Source organism: Hydra vulgaris, chromosome 07 (genome assembly GCF_038396675.1).
Source record: "Hydra vulgaris chromosome 07, alternate assembly HydraT2T_AEP".
In the NCBI taxonomy this organism is placed as follows: domain Eukaryota; kingdom Metazoa; phylum Cnidaria; class Hydrozoa; order Anthoathecata; family Hydridae; genus Hydra; species Hydra vulgaris.
The window spans coordinates 21,900,001-21,922,920 of NC_088926.1; the positions used below are offsets into that span (position 1 = coordinate 21,900,001).

The following is a 22,920-nucleotide window of genomic DNA, read 5'->3' on the forward strand; positions in this document are numbered from 1 at the left end:
TGACTAAAAGTATGACTAAAAAGGAGCCTGGGAACTGTTCAAAAAGTTGCGTTTTTTGAGAAATGTTTCACTGCAATAAAATCTTAAATTTGCTAATAATTATTATGTTTTATGTATTTTTTTTTTTTTTTTGTATTTTCATATTTATAAATATAAACTATCAAGTTAAATAGTAGCGAAAACAATTGGAAATGATTTATACGCATCTAATTGTTTTGTTTTAATTTTCTAAAATGTAAAAAAATTGTGTTTTCTATTAATATTAAGCCAGCTTAACATTAAAACCGTAAAACTCAGAATTTATTTCTAGCACTTCCTGTCAAAACAACTGCTTGAAAACCATTTTCTTCCTAATAGGGTCATCAGTTAAATTAGTCTCATCATAATTGATGATACTGTTAGATGACACATTAACAATGCTTGCTTGCAAATGTGTGAAATATTATTCAATAGTGGTTTTACTGATATTAGCTCTCTTCTTGCTAATATTCTGGCGTAGTATATTTTTTATAGAACTTTTGAGGTGTCACATAGAGCTGTAAACACAATCCTATCCAGGTAAATTATTTTCAAACTTTGATTCATTTCTCCCCTCTTGGTCCATGTATCGTTTGACTGTCCTATGCAGATCAATGGAAGTCAAATGGAAATCCCCAGTTAGACAGAACAAGCAAATGTTGCACTATTACTTCTTCTTCTACATCAGACAGTAATGTTTGCCCACCTGGTTTACCTCTTGTAGAAATTGCATTTTCACATTTGTCTTTTAATTTACTTTAGAATGTTAACCTTGCAATGCCATATTTCTTGCAAACCTCATGCTGTGAAAGTCCTTATTATGATCTTCTAATGCAAGATGTAAAGTCTCAGTGGCTGTTGAGTTGTAGTGTCGACTTTTTGGTTTGGACTTATTTTCCATTAATTTCCTATTCACGGTGATTTTTTCTGTGAGTTAAAAGAAACAAAATTACTCTAATTGTGTTAATAGAAAAAATAATGAATAAAAGTTTCCTGTATGCAATTAATTGAGATAAAAACAACTTTTCACCCTGGCTATAGTCACCCCATGATTGACCTCATTATACGGATTGACTATGGCCACCTCTATTCTTAAAAAAATAGTGGTCATAGCTTTTATTTCAGTAATTGTCCTTGTTAATTAAGGTTTAAATAAGTAGAAATAATAACTTCAATACTTATAATCACCATAGTAAGCCCTAAGTACTAAGAATTTTGCTGGTTTTCAAAAATATGAAAAAAAGCTCATGTTAGAAGGCCATCTTGAAAAAATTTCTGTACCGCAGAAAATTTTCTGTGCACTGTTAAATTTTCTGTGATCTGTTTTGCATTATGCACAATTAAAATACCTAAAAGTATAATAGGTTGGGATTTATGGCTCCCTAAATCTTTTTTTGCTCAATGACCCAAAGTAACCCCGGGTGGCTAGTGTCATCCCATATTATGGTAACAAAAAATAAAGTTATTAGTTTGCTATTAATGCATAACTAGTAAGTTTGCTATTAAAATTAACAATAAAATGAAATTAGTTTAAGACCATTAACATTGAACTTAAGAGAGCTTAACATTAAATTTAAGAGAGCTTAACATTAAATTTAAGAGAGATTAACATTAAGTTTTTAAACATTTTATATTTGATTTAAAACTGTAGAGATTAGACTCCAAATAGGCAAAATGTAAAACTTATTTATTTTTACTAATTACTTTTTATTATAAATATAATAATTTATTATTAATATCATGTAAATTTTTACAGGCTGATTACCATTATGATATATTGGCTTCATTTACACTCAAACACTTCACTTCACTCCAACAATAATCATAATATTTGTTATTATCATTATTGAATATATAATTACTGTATATTTCATATTGTATATATCATTATCATCAGTTTAAAAATATTTCAACTTATGCAGCTAATGATACAGCTGTTTAATCAATTTGTATATTAAATATTTATTTAGAAACAATTATTCAATTAGAATGTAATCTAAGTAAGGTGCTGCATAATTTTTCACTTATAACTTAGCATGAAGTGTAAGTAAGTGCGATTGATCTGTAGTTGAGTGAGTTTAAAAAGCTTAATTAACTATTTTAATTATTGAAATTGATTATTTTAAATTTAGAATAAAAAATTTTTATGAAAAAATGTAACTTTCAAAAAACATCAATAGTTAATAAAACTTCATAAAGATTGACAGTTGATGAACCTTCATAAACATTGACAGTTGATGAACCTTTATCAATATTGTCAGTTTATGAACTTTCACAAACATTGACAGTTTATGAACCTTCATAAACATTGATAGTTGATGAACCTTTATAAACATTGATAGCTTATGAACCTTTATAAACATTGACAGTAGTAAACAACCAGGGTTAAAATTTGACCTGGGCCAGGGCTGACAAAATATAACTAGGGCTGGTTCCATTTTTTAAAAACTCTAGAAAACACTTTAAACTCTCCAACTATCCTACAATTATTCTTCACTCTGTTATTAGTTTCTTTAAATAAAGTTTTTGAGATTATTAAATTATTTCTTTCAAACTGCAGTATTAAAGTTATTCTTGAAGGCCCACACTCAACTTAATACTCTAGTCTTGACAGAAAGTCTTCACTTTTTGATTGCTTAGAACAAACAGTCAATTTTAAATCTGATCTCTCTTCTGTAACAGCCTAAGGCTTGCAGTGGTTAAGTCTGGAGTTAAAATCCACGATTTTTGTTAAACAAAAAACTCATTTATTTACTGCATTTACTTATTGAAATATTGTTGGTATTCCTATAATGACGAATAACAATCCTCTTACTCTCAGACAAAGTCTAGAAGCATATTGTAGATGTAATTAGACCTGCTTTACCTGTCAAGCTTGAGCCACTCTCCCATTGTGGTAAGATCACATTTCTTTATTTTTTCTACAAATACTATCATGGTCAATGCTCAAACAAGCTATCATCTCTATTATGATAAACCAAAACTCATTCTTACTCGGCTTCTTATTCAACAAGTTGCATCTTTTTATTGTATCTGTCCCTTCATGCTATAAAAACTTTTATTAACTCAGTTTTCTTCTTTGCACATCAAAAAACCTTATAACTCTTACCCATTTTCATGTTTTCTTTTTTTATACAACCTACAAATTTTAAAGACTTCAGTTAACTGTTTTCCTAGCTTTGAAACTCCATCCACTATTTTAAAGTAACTCATAACTTATTGTGGTTGCTTGCAACTTTGTTGGAAGTAAATTAGAGCTTAAAAATATATAAATAAATGCCAGTATTTAATAAATAGTAAATGTAGGTATAAAATTATAACATAAAAAGTATTATAAACTTTTTTCTAGTCTCGGCTATCAATCCCTGCTAAATTTTATAATTTTGCCGGGGCTGGGGCTGGGTTTGCAAAAAGTCTCATTATTAGCCAGGGTCCTTTCCACTTACTAATTGACAGTTGATACTTGAACCTTCATAAACATTGACAGTTTATAAACCATCATAAACATTAATAGTTAATAAACCTTTATAAACATTGAAAGTTTATGAAACTTAAAACAAATTGCATTATAAAAAAAACTTGAGTGTTATTTAAATGTTTTTTATGCAATCACCTACAAAAATCAAATACACACAATAATTGAAAAGAAAAAAAAAAGAATTAAAATTTTTTTTGAAGTTTCTGTATACTTTATCAACTGGCATTTACCTGTTTTGCAGACCAGAACTGATTACTTTTATTGTAGTACTACCTTTAGGAAAACCAACAAAGATTTAGGAGCTACTCTTAACCTTACCCACAATTCAACTGTTTTGTATCTGAAATTTATTTTACCAAGGTGCCTCACCTTTCCTATTATATAAAAGCAGCAAGTATTTTAAAATACTTACTTTTGGTGTGAATGAAGCAATGCAGAAGTCAAATAAGTGACAGGAAGCCGAGAGTGTTCTCTTATAAACTTTATAAACATTGAAAGTTTATGAAACTTAAAACAAATTGCATTATAAAAAAAACTTGAGTGTTATTTAAATGTTTTTTATGCAATCATCTACAAAAATCAAATACACACAATAATTGAAAAGAAAAAAAAAAGAATTAAAATTTTTTTTGAAGTTTCTGTATACTTTATCAACTTTGAATGTTGAAATTCATTAATTAATAATTTCTGAAATAAATTTTCACATCACTGCTATTCATAACATTTAATGGCTGACCATGATTGAGATACTTACTTAGATTTGATGAACACTGACGATCAGATGTTTTTATTTCATTTGCTGACTATAACTTCTCATCCTAAAACTAATCATGGCCCTTTTCAATAATTGAATCATTTGGCAGTCCCAGAAAATTTATAAAAATTTAGCAAAAGGACCAAGAATAAAGTTGTATCCATTCATTTATCACTTTTTTCATCTTACCAATTCATTTACAACGTTATATATCTTACCATGAAAATATGTCTATTGCATTCAGTGTTTGAAATTTCAACAAATATATAGCTTCATTTAAAACAAAAGCAAAACAACTGAAAAGTTAAACTAAGATAGTTACAAATGGCATAATTTAAAAAATGGTTGCTTAGTAACAATAAGATGGTGTGTTGCTTAGTAAAAATAAGATGGTGTGTTGCTTAGTAACAATAAGATGGTGTGCTACTTTTACAAAAGAAAGCATTTAAAATGTGTTCTGCCTGTAGAAAAAAGCATTAAATTAGTTTTAGCCTTAAAAACAAACCTCCAAAAATTTTGATCCTTGTGTAATGTTATCAGTATGAGCAAAGGCAACAAGTACTGGTTTCTCCCAAAGGTAGCTCATTCCCCTATAAAACAAAGATTAAAATTGTACATTTCATGAGACTACCATAATGCAAAACTAGTAAATAAAACAAAAATAAGTAAATAAAAGATTGTCGTTAATAACTGTTTATTTTTCAAATTAAATGTTCATGAATCATGGTTCCATAACAGCACTTACTTTTTTAAACATGATATTATAAAAGAGATGAAGTAACATTTTGAACCAAGATGTCCTTGCTGGCATTTACCTGTTTTGCAGACCAGAACTGATTACTTTTATTGTAGTACTACCTTTAGGAAAACCAACAAAGATTTAGGAGCTACTCTTAACCTTACCCACAATTCAACTGTTTTGTATCTGAAATTTATTTTACCAAGGTGCCTCACCTTTCCTATTATATAAAAGCAGCAAGTATTTTAAAATACTTACTTTTGGTGTGAATGAAGCAATGCAGAAGTCAAATAAGTGACAGGAAGCCGAGAGTGTTCTCTTATAAACTTTAATGCAACTTCATTACACTTAGTAGTATTATCTTCACATTTAAAATTTCTTGAAATATCGTATCTTAACAAAGAAAAAACTTGATAATCGCACAAAATGTAATAAAATAATGATATTAAAAATAAAGATTTCCTTTTTATCTAAACTATATTATGTTATAAAATAAACTATATATATATATATATATATATATATATATATATATATATATATATATATATATATATATATATATATATATATATATATATATATATTAACAAAGAAAAAACAACTTTTTCTATGGTACTTTAAGTTTCATGCCGATACGGCAATCATCAACGATTGAATACAAATTCAAAAACAAAAAAAACCGCTAAGAATTACAAAATCTGTGTAGTAGGATCTTAATGTCGCTAAGACATACTTGATGGCAACCAAAGAAAAAACAAATTGGTTGCCATCAATTATGTCTTAGGGACGTTAAGATCCCACTACACAGTATTTTGTAATTTTTAGCGTTTTTTGTTTTGTTTTTGAAGTTGTATTCAATGGCTGATAATTGCTGTATAAGCATGAAACTTAAAGTACCATAGAAAAAGTTGTTTTTTCTTCGTTAATATATATGTATATTGCTCTATTTGAAATATCTTTTTAATATTTTGATTTATTATTATAATACAAAACAGCCTTAAATATAAATATATATATATATATATTTATATATATATATATATATATATATATTATTATATATATATATATTATTATATATATATATGTGTATATATATATATATATATATATATATATATATATATATATATATATAGAGAGAGAGAGAGAGAGAGAGAGAGAGAGAGAGAGAGAGAGAGAGAGAGAGAGAGCCTTTAATGTTATTTATTAATGTATAGTAACCCCCCTAACACCCTAGAAAAAGTATATATTTTCCTAGCAGAAGGTGAATGGAAGAAAAGATGGGCTAACCGCAAACACTCCTTCACAAATAAAAAGATGAAAAATTCAACCACCCTTTCAAAGTATATATGGCAGATAAAAGAAATCTTAAAAATAACACCAAAATCAACTTGGTCAATAATTAAACAAGTCACTGCCTACAGAAACATAAAAAAAGAATGCTTGCTTTGCCTTCATGAAAAACTTTGCATAATATCATACAAAGGTATGCAAAAATTATTAAATAAACAAACAGAAACTATATCTAAGTGCCGTCACGAAAACAAGTTCTTGCTTGACAACCACGAGCCCAAAGATTAAAAAACCAAACCATGCTCGCAAATAGTTATAGTTTTATAATTGTTTTTGAACGCCACGTCAAAAAATTTCTCGTCAAAAAATCAATTATGTATATATATATATATATATATATATATATATATATATATATATATATGTATATAACCACTATATATATATAAGCACTATCAGTTTTATCTCTAAAAGATGTTTGTTATGGCTCAGCAAGCTATTGGAAACATAAACATGAAAGAGTCATAGAAGCTTATCAAACAATACCTGATAAATCAAATCACTTGAAGAAATACCTAATTTATTACCTGTAACTAAAGTAACACATAAAGTGAACAAGGTTCACTTTAGGTTATGTTAGAGTTACCCAGGTTCATTGCTCAATGGAGGGAGAAAAAATGTTAGAAACGGTCTCATCAAGCAAGAAAGACATCGCCAAAAAGAAGCAAGCTAATAAAGAAAAAAAAATCGAAGCAACAACAACAAATTTAGGCATTCTATAAATGTAAGGAAGAGCCTACATGTGTCCAGAATGTTTGCGCTGCAACTAAGTTTCGAGAATGTTCATGTTGCCATAACATTTTAAAATCTACATGCAGTAAAGCATCATGCTGAGGTGAAACAGGTTCAAAACCAATTATGATCAAATGATTATGTGAAAGAGGAACCAAAAAAAGCCTTCAATTTGAATCTGACGAAGATAATGTAGGAGACTTTTTTCCTATTTCATATTTCTTTAGAATACAACATATCATTCCATTACCACTGATTTTGAAATAATGTTTATGTTACATTTTATTTTCAATTCTCAAAAGAAATCAATGAAGTTTATTGTATAGCTTTTTGAATTGGTACCTCAAAAATTTGTAATTCTTAAAATAAATAAATAAAATTTATTGTATAGTTTTTTCATCGGTACCTCAAAATGTTAGGAAAAGCACCACAAAATGCTAGGTAATTTGAAATAGGTGATTTTAAGAAAACTAGATTTATTTTGTGCACGCACCTTTTTAGCAATGTTTTTAGAGTCATGAAGCAATGTTTCTGATAATATTTTGCAAACTTATTTTCAGAAGGCCAAAAAACTTAAAATTGTTTAAAAAAAATTTTTTTAAAGGCTAGTAGACTTTCTTCAATGTCTTTTAAATTAGAATGTTTTTCTAAGGATAATATTAAACTTTTTTTTCTTTATGACTTAACATTATATCGTAAGTTCAGATTATTCATGGCTTTTAGTATTTAATAGAAAAATTTGGGTTTTATATTGCTTAATTTAAAACCCGAGGTTTTGAGGTCACACTACACTCTAAGGTCCCTTTACCTGTAATGTAAACCTGCAACATAAACATTCAACCATTCAACTATTACAGCATATTTTATTTTAAGAGGTTATTTTTGTGTTATAATTTTGCTGGAATAAATTTTGAGTCTTTTATATAATAGTTTAATAATTTGCATAAATTGTTGATATTATTACATGATAAATGGCCAGAAAACAAGAATTGACTGTAGAAAAACAATCTGCAATATTCACGTTGTAAAAGAAAAATGTTTTATGGGTCAAATAGCAAAAAAAATTTAAGATTTCGAGCCTGATAGTTTAGAATATTATAAAAAAGAAAAAAGAAACTGGAAATATAGTCATTTTTACATGCAGGTGTAATTTGACTTGTCCAATTACTGCACTGAAATAATTCGACAATGTCGTCTCACTTAAAAAATCTGCAGCAAAGACAGAAAAATTACAAATACTAGTAAACAAAATAGATTATTAACAGCTCCGGATTAACCTATACTTTATATTATTTTCTAAGAGCTCCGGTATCTGTTACAACGGGGAAGAGGCAATTGATTGAGGCAGGGCGTGGCGGCAGAATAACTGCAAGGCAACCTTTTATTCAGTCTTTAAATAAAAAAAGACCGAAATGAGCTAAATTACACAAAAAATGGACCATCAATAACAAAACATCAATGGAAACGTGTTCTTTAAACCAACGAGTCAAAGTTTCAAATCTTTGTTTCTGAAAAAAAATTGTTTGTCCGATGAAATGTGGCTGTTTTGGAGGAAATACTACAATTGACATTGTAAAAATAGAAGCAAAATTGACAAAAGAAGTGTATTCGGACATTATAAAAAGTCATACCTTCAGGAAGTCTAATTATTGGAGAGCCATTCATTTTTCAAGAAGATAACAATTTACACAATTCATCAAACTTTGTAGAATTACTTGAGTAAGTTAGAGAATGATCAAGTATTGAATAGAATGAAATGGCTTCCCCAATCACCAGATCTTTCTCTTATCGAACTTTTATGTGTTAACTTAAAAAAATGTAAAAAATGAATGAAAAAAAAGCTAAAAATCACCCCTTTCCATACTAAAGGGTCTGTATCTGTCCCTGGTTGAAGCTTGATTGCTTCATTTCTCTATTGCATAACAAAAGACTTATGTGATGATAGCTGTTTCATTCTGAAGAACATTTTAATAAACTGAGCTGTATCTGAAAAGATTATAAAATTTTTGAATACATCACAAGTAGGATTTTTCAAGAGCCAATGATTCAATATCATGTACATCATATAATTTCAAACTGAAGGCAGAGAACTGTAGGCAGATTTGTTATAAAGTATTTATAATTTATTGGTGTTAATAATTGCTGTACATTGTTAAGTTTTTTATAGTTTTAATTAAATTCTATAAGAAAAATGCAAAAATAAATATGCATGCCCCTACATTATTTACTTTTTTAAAGATTTTTTATTTTGTCACCTTCCCAAGGACCAAGAGGGACACTACAGTAAGGAAGCCACTATTTCTTTTTTAAAAAAAATGCTGTTACAATGCTCTCAAGTTCTTAACACAAACTTTAACAAGCAGGGAAAAATTGACAAAACAAATTTATCAAGAACAAGTTGAAAAGAATAACATTAAACAAGTAGCAAAATGGCAAACTAAATTAGAACAAAACAGCTTATGCTACAATATATTTTCAAAATAATGGATAACCATGGTCAACAGCTTTGGACATCTGTAGATAAAGTTGAACTTAATTTGAGCCATGTTATACTATACCTGTAATCTATAAAAAAACTACAACCACAAAAATCGTAGCTACAGTGAAAAAACTTTTTCAAATAAAATCCATAGCATTCATAGTTAGTGAAAATATCAAGAATTAGAGTATAATTTGGCTTAACCGTGATTAGAAAAGCTAACCTCAAACAGTATATAAACAGTTATTAAATAACTAATGCATGGCATAGAAACATGTTTATTGAGGTATTATATTGATGATTGAGATATTAATATACTGATGATCGAGGTATTAATAAATTTATGATTGAGATATTAATGAACCGATGATTAAGATATCAATGAACTTATGATTGAGGTATTGATGAATTGATGATTGAGGTATTAATGAGTTAATGATTGAGATATCAATGGGTTGATGATTGAGGTATTAATGTATTGATCAATAGAATGATAGTAGCAGCAAAAACAACTTTAAACAAAGAAAAAAATAACATTAGGTCCTCCTTATTACTTATTTACACATAATTCATTATTAATTTATACTTTCAATTTTTTCAAACCTATATCTCAAATTTTGTATTTCAAAGGACAACATAGAAAAAGACTTAATATAATTTGTAAACATATTACATACTTGTGTGTGACATGAAATGGAATGCCTTTTCCAAAATGGTCAGCATCTAAAGATCGTTTCATTGGGAGTCCAGTTTGAAATATTGTAACATTGAGTCCATCTTTTCTTGTGAAAAATAGCTAAACAAGATATCAACTTAGAAAGTAATAACACATGTGAGCAATAACATATGCAAGCAATAACACGTACAAGCAAAAACACATGCAAACAATAACACATGCAAAATATTTTTTTACATTAACTTTAAATACATTTTTTTCATTTATAGACATTTTGGTTTTATTTTATTTTTTTAAATACAAATCCAAAAGATTAGAAAAAAAAAATTGCTTGGTTTTAAAATTATTATGATCAATAAGAATTTTATAATTCCAAATCTGTATAATAAATACATTCCAAATCTGTGTAATAAAAAAGTCTGGACAATAATGATCATAAGATCACGGATAGTGTCATACTTAAATGTATCTTACATCCAAATTAATCCATTTAATTGTATCTTACATCCAAAATTCTTCGTTTCTATGACTTAATTCAGTTCTTAAGTTTAGATTTCATTTCTCTGGGATCAACAATATTGTCTCCTTCCTACCATATTTTATAATAGAACCATACTTTAATAATAGAACAACGTATGGACATAACCTAAGTTCAGTCACTTACAACAACTTAACTATCCCACTAAAACAGACAACTTAACATAGAATTAATCATATTTGCATAAACATTATAAAATGTAGTTTTCTAAATTATATTCCATTAAAAAAATTCAAGTTATTTGTACTGAATTTAAAATACACTTACAGATTCCAAGAACAGTTCTTTTTTTTTATTGCTAAACTCTACATCATTTGCTTGTGTACCAAAGCATTCAACTTGATTAAAAAGAAGTTCACATAAATCCATAAAACACTTAAAAGGCATAAGCCTACCATGTAAAGAACGAGGAATATATTTTAGAATGTACTTCTTTGTGTAAAACTGGGCAATTAATCGAACATCTTTCACCTGAAACAATCAAAACTAAAAGTTGGTTATAAAAATATTGAAACAACATCAAAAAATTATTATGTAATAAAAGTAGAACAATGAAGTTTTAAAAATAAAATCAGCTATATGGCTTAATAAAACTTACTAATTCAACTGGTATGTTGTGCTTTCCTGCTACTAAGTTAACGTTTTCCTGGCTCATCTTTGATAACCATGACATGATTGGTTTGAACTGAACAAATATTTTTTTAAAAATATATGTGCATTTATATACCAGAACTTCAAAACAATTTTATTGTAAAACATTTTTCATGTTAAAGATTTTTTATGAAAAAATGCAAGGAACTTTTAAGGAAAAAATAAGGAATAAGACTATGAAATGAACTTGCATCAGTATCAACATTCATGTAGAAACAACATAATATTAATTTGCTATGAAAAGTTTATTAAATCATTACTAACTTAACATGTAAAAAAAAACATCACAGCATTGTTGTTTAAAATCCTGTCATTTTTATTCGTATTTATCATAACATTTGTACTTAGATATCATTATTAAAATCTAAGTGCAATAGTAGAAATTTATTATCAGTTTTATAAAAAAGCACAAAAAAAATAAAATAAAAATGAAAAGTAATATATTTATCGTATGTTACTGCATAGAGTAAACTTTTTTGAGAGTAAATATTCTTTAATTTTGAAGCAAATTTTAAGTTGAATATTGGAGATTTCAACAATAACAAATGGAACAAATGGAACAAAAATGTAACCCATTCCAATCAAACCCATTTCATTTAAATAGTACTGAAACTAAATAAAATTTTATTAAAATTATGAACATTGTCACTTTATTCAACACATAAATTTCTTGACATTTATCAAAATTTTGTCAGTTTCTTTTTTTTTTCTACCTTATATCAGGTCAGGTTTTTATTTTCACCAGTGTCAGGTCAGGTTATCCTGCTACTGGTAACATATAACCCAGTACAACCTGCTTCATGTCCTGCTGCCTTGTAGGATGTGCTTTTTTAGGCAAAGGCTAGGAGAAGTCAACTCTGACTCAAAACACCCCCATTAACAGTGCCATGTTGCACATGGATGGTGTCCCTGTTTGTACTTTTGGTAGCATTTTCAAGGCCAAATATGGAGCTTTTGTTACAGCTTAGGGTTAATTAATAGTAATGAGGCAATTGCTTGGGCTAATAAACAGGGTACTGAGTACTGTCTATGCTTTGAGTCGATTTGTTCTTTAACAAATTTAAAAATGAATAAAGTACCAAAAACTATAAAAGACAAAAAACCATTGTCATCACCAAGTTCTCTAAACCTATTATTCACTGATATTTGTGGTCTTCGAAGTAATTTTTCTTCTGTTGAGTCTTAGCAAAGTTCACCAGACCTAGTTGCTCTTTGTGAGACTATTTGAGTTCAGCTGTCTCATCTTGTCATCTTAGTGTTGATGGCTATCTTCCTTTAATTCGTAAAGACTCCGATAGTCACATGCTTGGCCTGGGCATTTATATTCATAAGAATTCACCCATTTGTTGGGAAACTAAGTTTGAATCCATAGACTATTCTTTTATGTGCTTTCATTTAGCGCCACTTCACTCTATTGCCTTTTTCTTTGTTCTACATCGCACTCTTTGATCTCAAGACTGCACTCTTTTTGATGTTATTTCTGATCAAATTGACCCAGTCCTCTCTCTTTATCCATCAGCCAATATCGCTGTTGTTGGTGACTTGGCTCCTGGTAAAATCTCTAAAATAATTGAATCCTTCTTTTCCAATGGTTTGGCTCTAATTTCATTGATTCTGCATGCATTAAAGCCCACAATTTTTGCCTTTCTTAATCACTAAATCAAATAGTCAACTTTCCAACTCGCTTTCCAGACAACCTGAATTATTTACCTTCTCTACTTGACTTATGTCTTGTTTCTGATCCTAGTCAGTGCTCAGTTTCTCCACATTCACCATTAGGTGCTTCTGATCACGGTTTGATCTCTCTAAAACTATTATCACATTCTTCTTCATCATCAGAATCCCTCAATCATTGTACCTCTTACAACTACCCTAAAGCTGACTGGGACTCTTTCCATGAGTTTTTTTCGTGATGGCCCTTGGGTAGAAATTGTCCTGCTGAAAAATGTACTTCTTACATAACTTCATGGATTCAGACTGGCATGGAATCTTTTATTCCATTTCTATGATTCCAGGTCAAGCCTCACTTTTCTCCATGGTTTTCTTTACATTATGCTACTGCAATTTCCAATCGAAACTGTTACTTCCATATCTATCAGCAAAACAATTCTCCAGAAAACAGACCACTGTTTATTACTGCTAAAAACCACTAAAAAAAGGTTTTGTCAAACACCAAAGCCAGCTATACTCAGGTCATGAAATCTCGTATTTCATCACACCAATTAGGCTCTTGTGACATCTGAAGAATCTTTAATAGTATCAATAAAAAGGGAAAAACTGTTATTCCACCTCTCTTGTATGGTCCAGACTTTGCCACTTCATCTAAAGACAAAGTTAAATTGTTTGCTAAGAACTTTTCATCAATTGATTCCACTAGTTGTGTTCTACCTGATTTAGCAGTCAAACAGGTTGATCCATTGCTTGACATTCGTATCACTTCAGCACCTGTATCTAAAGTGATTTTCTGCTTAGACTCTTCTTCAGCTTAGGTCCAAACAACATACCTGTTATTGCCTCGCAGAAGTGTTTTCCGGACCTGTCGCCTATACTCTCAAAACTATTTAACAAGTGCTTATCAGAATCTTGTTTTTCAGCCTGCTGGAAAGTGGTATCTGTTATCCCTATTTTCAATAATTCTGGAGTGCAATCTGATTCGCCTAACTACCATCCCATTAGTCTTCTTCCTATCATAAGCAAAGTTTTTGAATCTTTAATTAACAAACACTTAATCTTTCATCTTATAATTTTTATCTTATAACATTCATCTTATAATTCTCATCTTACAATACCTTAATCTTTCAATCTAATAACTTACTTTCTGATCATCAATATGGATTTTGATCTTCTCGTTCTACAGCTGATTTGCTAACAGTAATAACCGATAGGTTTTATCGTACATTACATAAAGGTGGAGAGGTTAAGGCTATCGCTTTTGATATTTCAGAAGCTTTTGATTAAGTTTGGCATGCTTGTCTTCTCCATAAGCTTTCTTCTGACAAAATCTGGTAAAATCTCTAAAATAATTAAATCCTTCTTTTCCAATCGTAGTATAAAAGTTGTCCTCGATGGACAGCACTCTTCTTCATATTCTGTAACTTCAGGGGTTCCTCAAGGCTCAATCCTTGGCCCTATACTCTTTTTAATTTACGATTAACGATCTTCAAAATATTCTCACATCTAAGGTGGCATTGTTTGCTGATGATGCTACCATTTCTTCTTGCCATCATAAAAAGCCAACACTCTCTGATTGCTAGGAGGGGGCATTGGAGCTTAAAAAAGATCTCACTTCTAATAGCATGAGGCTCACAGTGGCTGGTGAACTTCAATACAAATAAAACTCAATTTTTTTTTCAGCCAATCGATATTGCAATAATTTAGATCTTCCTATATTTATGAACGGTAATGTACTTGATGAGTCATCTACCCTTCATCTTCTAGGATTAACTTTTACTTAAACCATATATCAAATCTGTTGCAAAATAAGCATCTGCTAAGGTTGCATTCTTTATTGAGCTCGACACTTTCTTACTCCGGATTATATTCTCTATCTCTATAGATATCAAATCCAGCCTTGTATGGAATACTGCTGCCGTATCTGGGGCGGATCTTCTAATGATTCCCTTTCTCTTTTAGACAAGGTACAAAAACGTATTGTAAATATGGACCTGCACTTGCGCCCAACCTCCAACCATTATCACATCGTCATTAAGTTGCTTCTTTTTCTTTTTTCCTTGAACATCAGTTCTTTGGAATTCACTTCCTTCATCTTGCTTTCCTGATTTATATAATTTGCAATCTTTTAAGTCAACTTTCAATCGTTATCTTGCTCTACAATCTTTATCTTTTCTCTTCCAGTAACTTCCAACTCTAATAGTAGTTGCTTGCAGTCTTGTTGGAAGCGAAGATGTTCAAAAAAAAATCTCAATGAACTGCCAATAATTAATTGAATATTTACTGAATTGCAAGTACAAATGGAATATAAAACTCAAAGTAACCTAAATTTTCAATGTTTCTCTAACTCCCATCACAATTACACTAAAGGTGATAACGCAAATAAAACACACTAAACAAGCAAATAAGTGCAGTACCAAAATAGCTTGACTCATATGCAAAATTTCATCATTGTGATAAGCATTGTGGATGGTATAAATTTTGTATAGTGTAGTAAAATATAAATATATAAAAAAATACATATGATATAACTATTATTACTTTTTTTTTTTTCAATTCCTAATACCAATATTACCTCAACATATCCATGATAGTCAACACTAGTGACCTCTGATTGATAATTGTTTTCAAAGCAAGTTGAAGGTACATTTAATGTCAATATCCGAAATAAAATCATTGTTGGATAGCCTGTAATGCTATATTTCAAACATATTTGCCTGTTTTCACTGCAGTTCATCAAGTACACTGAAGTTGAATCTAAAAAATCAGAAAGAAATATATAAAACAAACATAGACATAAATAAAATACCTAAATAAATAAAAAACTGATCTGATTTCTATAACTATGAGTAATAGAAAGAAACTGAATTCCGGATAATTCAAAAAGTTTCACACTTGACAAGCGGACTTCTTCTTGCAACAGGCATTTTATGAATGTTAACATAGATAACGTAGATCAGGAGTTTAGAATTTGGGATTGTCTTGTATTAATGGCCGATTTGTGGCTGAGGGTTGTGTAAAGTTGTTGTAAAAGAAGTATGAAACTTGCCAAATAAATATTCACAATTATATTATGTACATTGTGACTGACGGCGCCTCAATGATGCAAAAAGTGGGTAGATTGCTACCTTGAGAACAAATTTTATGTCTTTCATATGCAATTCAAATTGCTATCGTGAGTATATTCTATAAAAAGCACACTGAAGTAGAGGAAGAAGAATATAATAGTGAAAGTGACCTAAATCTTGAATCCAATGAAGAAAATCTTACTAATGAAGAAGATGATAAAAATGGAATGTGGATAGACATGGGAAATGGAATTGATGTTATAAAAACCACCAAAAATTTTGGTTGTTTTTATGACATCATTTTTATAACATGACTTTTGGATTTTTTACCCTCTATTTCCATAATGGAGATAAAGGGAAAAAACATTCATAAAAAAATTTCTGTTTATTTTATTTATTTTCATTTTATTTATTTACATTTTAGCGGAAATAAATAACTTTATTCTAACCCTAGCCCAACATCTTAACAATGAAACTTCTCCAGAAGTCGATTCAACTAATTATGAATCTGAACTTGAACCTAATGAAAGTAAAACTGAATCCTCCTTAAAGAAATCGCTATAGCAGAAAATCCAACAGTCACTTTTACACCCAAGAACAAGAACTTTAAAAAAACTATCATTTCAATCAACAATACGAAATAAAATTAAATTTTGGTACGAAAGTGAATTGCGTGGACTACTTTTGGAAAATATTTACAACAACCTGCTGTGTATTCCTCCTTCAAGTGCTGCAGCAGAGAGAGCTTTTTCCGTTGCTGGGACATTTTCAATAAAAATCAAGTCAAGACTTAGTGATACGACATTGGATAACTTGTGCATGTTAAGAAGCTTTTTAAAAAATCAGAATTAAAAAAATTATTTTATTTTTCTTATTGAATTTTTTCTGTTTTACTGAGATACTTCAAAAAAATTTAATTTCAATTAATTTGAAATACTTATAAACTTTTTTTTTCTAACGACTTTTTTTTGCAATTCCAGAATTATATTGGAATTCCGAATTTTATTTCATGTAATTTCGAAAATTCCGGAAATCATTTTTTGATAAAGATTGAATACAGTATTATATATATATATATATATATATATATATATATATATATATATATATATATATATATATATATATATATATATATATATATATATATATATATATATATATATATATATATGTATATATACATATATACATATATATATATATATATATATATATATATATATATATATATATATATATATATATATATATGTATATATATATATATATATATATATATATGTGTATATATATATATATATGTATATATATATATATGTATATGTATACACATATATATATATATACAAATATATGTATATATATGTATATATATATATATATATATATGTATACATATATATATATACATATATATATATGTATATATATATATATGGGCAACTCTGCGAGAGTGGCGGTCGTAACACTTGACACTCTTTAAGCTTTTAAAAATGAACCAAAAATGGAAATGACTTGAAACTATTCAGAAAAGTGAAATACTATTATATAATTTAGTATTTAAAAGTTACAGTATTAAATTCTTAAACTTTTGTATATGTATATATATGTATATATGTATATGTGTATGTATATATATATATATATATATATATATATATATATATATATATATATATATATATATATATATATTCATCCCTACAATCAAGCATCAAAAGTTTGTAATCTTTGTCTCCACGAGGAATTTCATATATTATCATACAGAGGAGAAAATATACTTATTAAAAGATATGAATTAATATCAAAGTGCCAGCATTCAAAGAATTTTTTACTATCCTAATTCTACACCAGGCACTAAAATCTTTGACGTCTTTTTTGTTCTTATACAGTTTAATGAATTATACACAATGGCTGATGATTGCCAAACGACATGAAACTGAGAGTTCCATCAAAAGTTCTTTATATTCATTTTTGTAGCATCAGAACTCATTCCACCATAAATTTAATTTGTATTTTTTAAAAGGTTTTTATGTAATGAATAATACACATAATAAAGGCATGAAACTGTGAGTTTCATCAAAAGTTGTTTACATTCATTTTTATAGCATCAGAATTCATTACACCGTAATTTTAACTTGTATTTTTTAAACAGTTTCTACGTAACGAATAATACACAGTGGCTGATGATGACATACAATACATATACATATATATATATATACAGTATTGGCCATTAATAACAATCCACCATGGTTTTTTTGATATTATTCGACTTTGATTGATAATAAATCAATGATTGTTTGACTCATTTCAAATATAAAAAGTGTAAATTGATGAGTATCATATTTTCTTTTAAATAAATATAGATTTTCATAAAAGTATCAATCGATGCGCTAATCATCTGGTTTTTTTTAACACTTACCTCATAATCTAAAATATTTATAATGGCCAAAATTAACTATCCACTCTATTATTTCAAAATTCCTTCAAAATTGCGTTTGTCTTTGAGTAAAACTTTAAAGTTATTTGCAAATTAATAATTATTGTTAGAGAGTTTTTCTTAAAAATTGTTACAAATGTTTAAAAAGTTTGTGTAAATGAAATATAAAATTTAGCATCTAATTAGCAACTACAACATTTCAGCAATAAAAAAATCAATATGACTGGAAAAACTATTGATAATATGACAAAATTTAAAATCATAGCTATGAATGAACAAAACATCTCAATGAGAAAAATTGCAAAACATTTAAACAAAACACATCCACCTGTTAGCAGAATAATCAACCGATATCATGAATACAAAACAATTGAAAATATTCCGCGTCCTCGAAGACCCACCATTTCAAATGAAAGAAATGAACGTTCACTTATTCGCATAGTGAAAAAAAGTAGAAAGTTATCATCTACTGATCTCAGTCGAAAATGGCAGTATGCTTCTGGTGTTGTTGCTAGTGTTCGAACAATTAGAAGAGTACTACAAAAACCTAATTACATGTGGCGAGCTGCTTGCAAAAAACCCCGTCTATCAAAAAAACATCGGAAAGCAAGGAAAAACTAGTGCTTAGCTCGAAAAATTTGGCCTAAGAGCATGTGGCACAACATTCTTTTCAGCGATGAAATGAACAATGAGGTTGATTCAAGAAAAAACCGAGTAATGCTGAGAAGAATGCCACATGAAAGAATGCGCCCAGATTGTTCTATGTATAGAAAAAAACAAGGTAGTGGCAGTATAGGTATCTGGGCCTGCATGAACTATGAAGGTGTCAGTTGCTTCAAACTATTTGATGGCAGGCTTGATTCTCAAAGATATTTAGACATATTGGATAATTATTTGATGCCTTATATTGACATTTTCCGAAAAGACACGGGAATTATCTTCCAACAAGATAACGCTCCATGTCACACTGCTAAGATTTGCAAGCAATGGTTTGAAGAAAACTACATTAAAGTCATGTCTTGGCCTTCCAATAGTCCAGATCTCAATTGCATAGAGAATTTGTGGTCTTGGTTAGACCACAATCTTGGTAAAATTGAAATAAAAGATCTGGACCAGCTGAAAGAAGAAGTAACAAAATTACTAAATAATGTTCCAAAAGATATTACTAAGAATTTAGTGAATTCCATGCCGAAACGGATCAATGAATGCTTAAAAGCTAAAGGATTATCAACAAAATATTAATTTTGTTTTTTTTTCATTTTTTGTGTATTATAATTTTTTTTTGTTCTTATAGTTAGTTAATTTTGTTGATGTGGTTTGTTTATTTTGGCCACATTTTTTTTTTGATACATATGAACACTTGTTTTCATTTCAATATTTCAGTTTTTAATTTTTTTATTTTATTATTACTTTATAATAAATTTATATAGTAATTATTCGGTTTATTTGAATAAAAAAAATTGAAGAAAAAATCTCTTTTAATTTTTAAAATATGTAATTTCAAACTTATATTCATACTACAATAACATGATGGAATGTTATTAATGGCCAATACTGTATATATATATATATATATATATATATATATATATATATATATATATATATATATATATATATATATATATATATATACATATATATATATATATATATATATATGTATATATATATATGTATATATATATATATATATATATTTTTTTTATGGTGTGACAGTTGCCCTAACTTTGTTGTATGATGCTGATTATAATATTGTTATGGCATTTAAGCATAAAATGACAAGATTCATCCATTTGAATTTGAATTGCCTGAAGTTACATGAAGCAGAATTTGAATTGTACCAGCAAATGAAAATTATAAAATTTAGACCAAAAATTGCAAATATAAAACTTTTAATTAATACATAATGAAATATCCTTACTAAGAAACTTTTGTGAGTGTAACACTTTTTTGAACACAGGCATTGATAGATTACAAAACGAACAACCACTCTGTATAAAAATGATCTGAAATAAAGAAAAAACATGTGTAAATATTTAATTAAAATAAAAAATAATAATTTTTTATTACAGTACTCACAAAAATAAGTCTACTAGAACGAACAAACTCTTCAATAGACAGCTGTTTATTTTGCTGATTGAAAATTTGATACCATGTTTTCTCAGTTATAAATTCTGGCTGACGCTTTTTTTTAATCTATAATTGTAAAATAGTTTAGATTAATACATACACTTGATAATAAGTTAATTTTATTAAAAAATGATTGCTATACACTATTAAAACACACATTATTTATAGTGATATACACAATTAACATCAACACAAAATATATATATATATACATATATATATACATATATATATATATGTATATATATATATATATATATATGTATATACATAATATATACATATATATACATATATATGTGTGTGTATATATATATATATATATATATATATATATATATATATATATATAAATATATATATATACATACATACATATATATATATATATTTATATATATATACATAAATATATATATATATATATATATATATATATATATATATATATATATATACACATATATATATATATATATATAGGCCAGAATTTTTTTTTTTTAATTGATAGACTGCCTGCCCCAACCAAACCCTCAGTCGATGTAGCTGCACTCCCTTGCGAGTCAGGCTATAAGATAGTTGATGAAGCAGCACTCTGTTGCGAGTCAAGCTAAAGATAGTCAATGTAGCAGCACTTCCTTGTATCAGCAGGCTATAAGATAGTCAATTTAGCAACACTCCACGCATGATTTATAGTAAAAAAATAAAAATAAAAACATTTTATGAAAAAAAATAAAAACATTGTTTATATTATTAAAAACATTCAGAATGTTTTAAAAACATTCAGAATGTTTTTAAAATAACATAAAACGCAAATTTAATTGACCAGAATGTTTCTAAAAACATTCTGGTCAAATAATTTGCGTTTTTGTTGTTTTTTTAAAAAGTGAATAAATTCCAAAATAAAGATAAAAACATTTTATTACAAAAATTAAAAATAAAAACATTGTTTATATTATTAAAAACATTCAAAATGTTTTAAAAACATTCAGAATGTTTTTAAAAACATTCTGGTCAATAAAATTTGCGCTTTTGCTGTTTTTTTAAAAAACGATTAATTTGTAATTAAATTAATGGTTTTAACTTTGACTTTCTATATATGTATATATATATATATATATATATATATATATATATATATATATATATATATATATATATATATATATATATATACATATATATAAGCTGATTTTAATAAGTGTTACTATTTAAACAAAGATAAAATCCGAGTTTTACCTAATTCAGGTCTAATTGGTTTATCGTTGATGGTAGCCATGGCTGAAGCAAAATATAGAAAAAAGGGGCCTTAATATAGCCTTTGTTAATTCATTCCAACCAATAACTTACAAAAAATATGTAGGCGATACCCATGCTCGCTTCGATTTGAAAGAAAAACAAGAACTGTTTCTTAAAACTTTAAATGAACAAAACCCGTCCATAAAATATACTGTTGAACTTGAAAACGTAAGAAAACAACTCAACTTTTTAGTTATATCTATTACAAATACAATGAACGGATTTTATGAATTTCAAATACACCATAAAGATGCGATAACCAATGTTCAAATAAAACCAAACTCTAACATCAACCCAAGCATAATTACTGGCGTCTTTAGAGGTTTTTTTTTGTAGAGCAAAACAAATTTGCTCCCAAAAACACCTCTCACAAGAAATTGATTTCCTCATAGATACATTTTTAGAAAACGGCTATAACAAAAGTAATCTTATTAAAATAACCAAAAACTGTTTAGACCGCGTTTCAAAAAATATTACATCTAAACAATTAAATAAGCAGTTTGTTAACTACCTTGGATACCTATTACTGGCCCTAAATTCGGAAGAGAATTTAGAAAACAAAACATCAGAGTTATGTTTACTTCACCTCATAATTTAAATAACATACTATGCAACAACAAAACAAAACTACCACCGAACTCGAACCCGGGTGTTTACGAGCTTAAATGCTTATGCGGAAGCATGTATAGTAGTGAGACCAAAAAGAAAATCATTTCAAGAAGTGCGAAACGCCAAAGAGTCTGTAAAATCAAAAATGGTCGAGTTCAGGAGCCACAGAACATTCTAGAACATGCTGTGGTACCTTTGATTGGCTGAACCCTAAAAACCTTGGCAGTCATTCCAGAATACAGGTTAAGAAAAGTTAGAGAATCCCTGGAG

General features: G+C 28.1%; 1 protein-coding gene across 1 annotated transcript in view; it reads right to left on the reverse strand.

Moving 5' to 3' along the window:
- Positions 1–22,920, reverse strand: part of LOC105845492 (uncharacterized) — a 55,269-nt gene that overhangs the window by 1,380 nt on the left and 30,969 nt on the right. Inside the window, exons 13-20 of the mRNA XM_065801353.1 lie at positions 20,692–20,808; positions 20,534–20,618; positions 15,671–15,852; positions 11,372–11,458; positions 11,041–11,244; positions 10,237–10,355; positions 5,248–5,382; positions 4,756–4,840 (exon numbers count right to left, since the gene is read on the reverse strand). Of these exons, the coding sequence (XP_065657425.1) occupies positions 4,756–4,840; positions 5,248–5,382; positions 10,237–10,355; positions 11,041–11,244; positions 11,372–11,458; positions 15,671–15,852; positions 20,534–20,618; positions 20,692–20,808 (1,014 nt within the window). The remainder of the gene's footprint in view (positions 1–4,755; positions 4,841–5,247; positions 5,383–10,236; positions 10,356–11,040; positions 11,245–11,371; positions 11,459–15,670; positions 15,853–20,533; positions 20,619–20,691; positions 20,809–22,920) is intronic.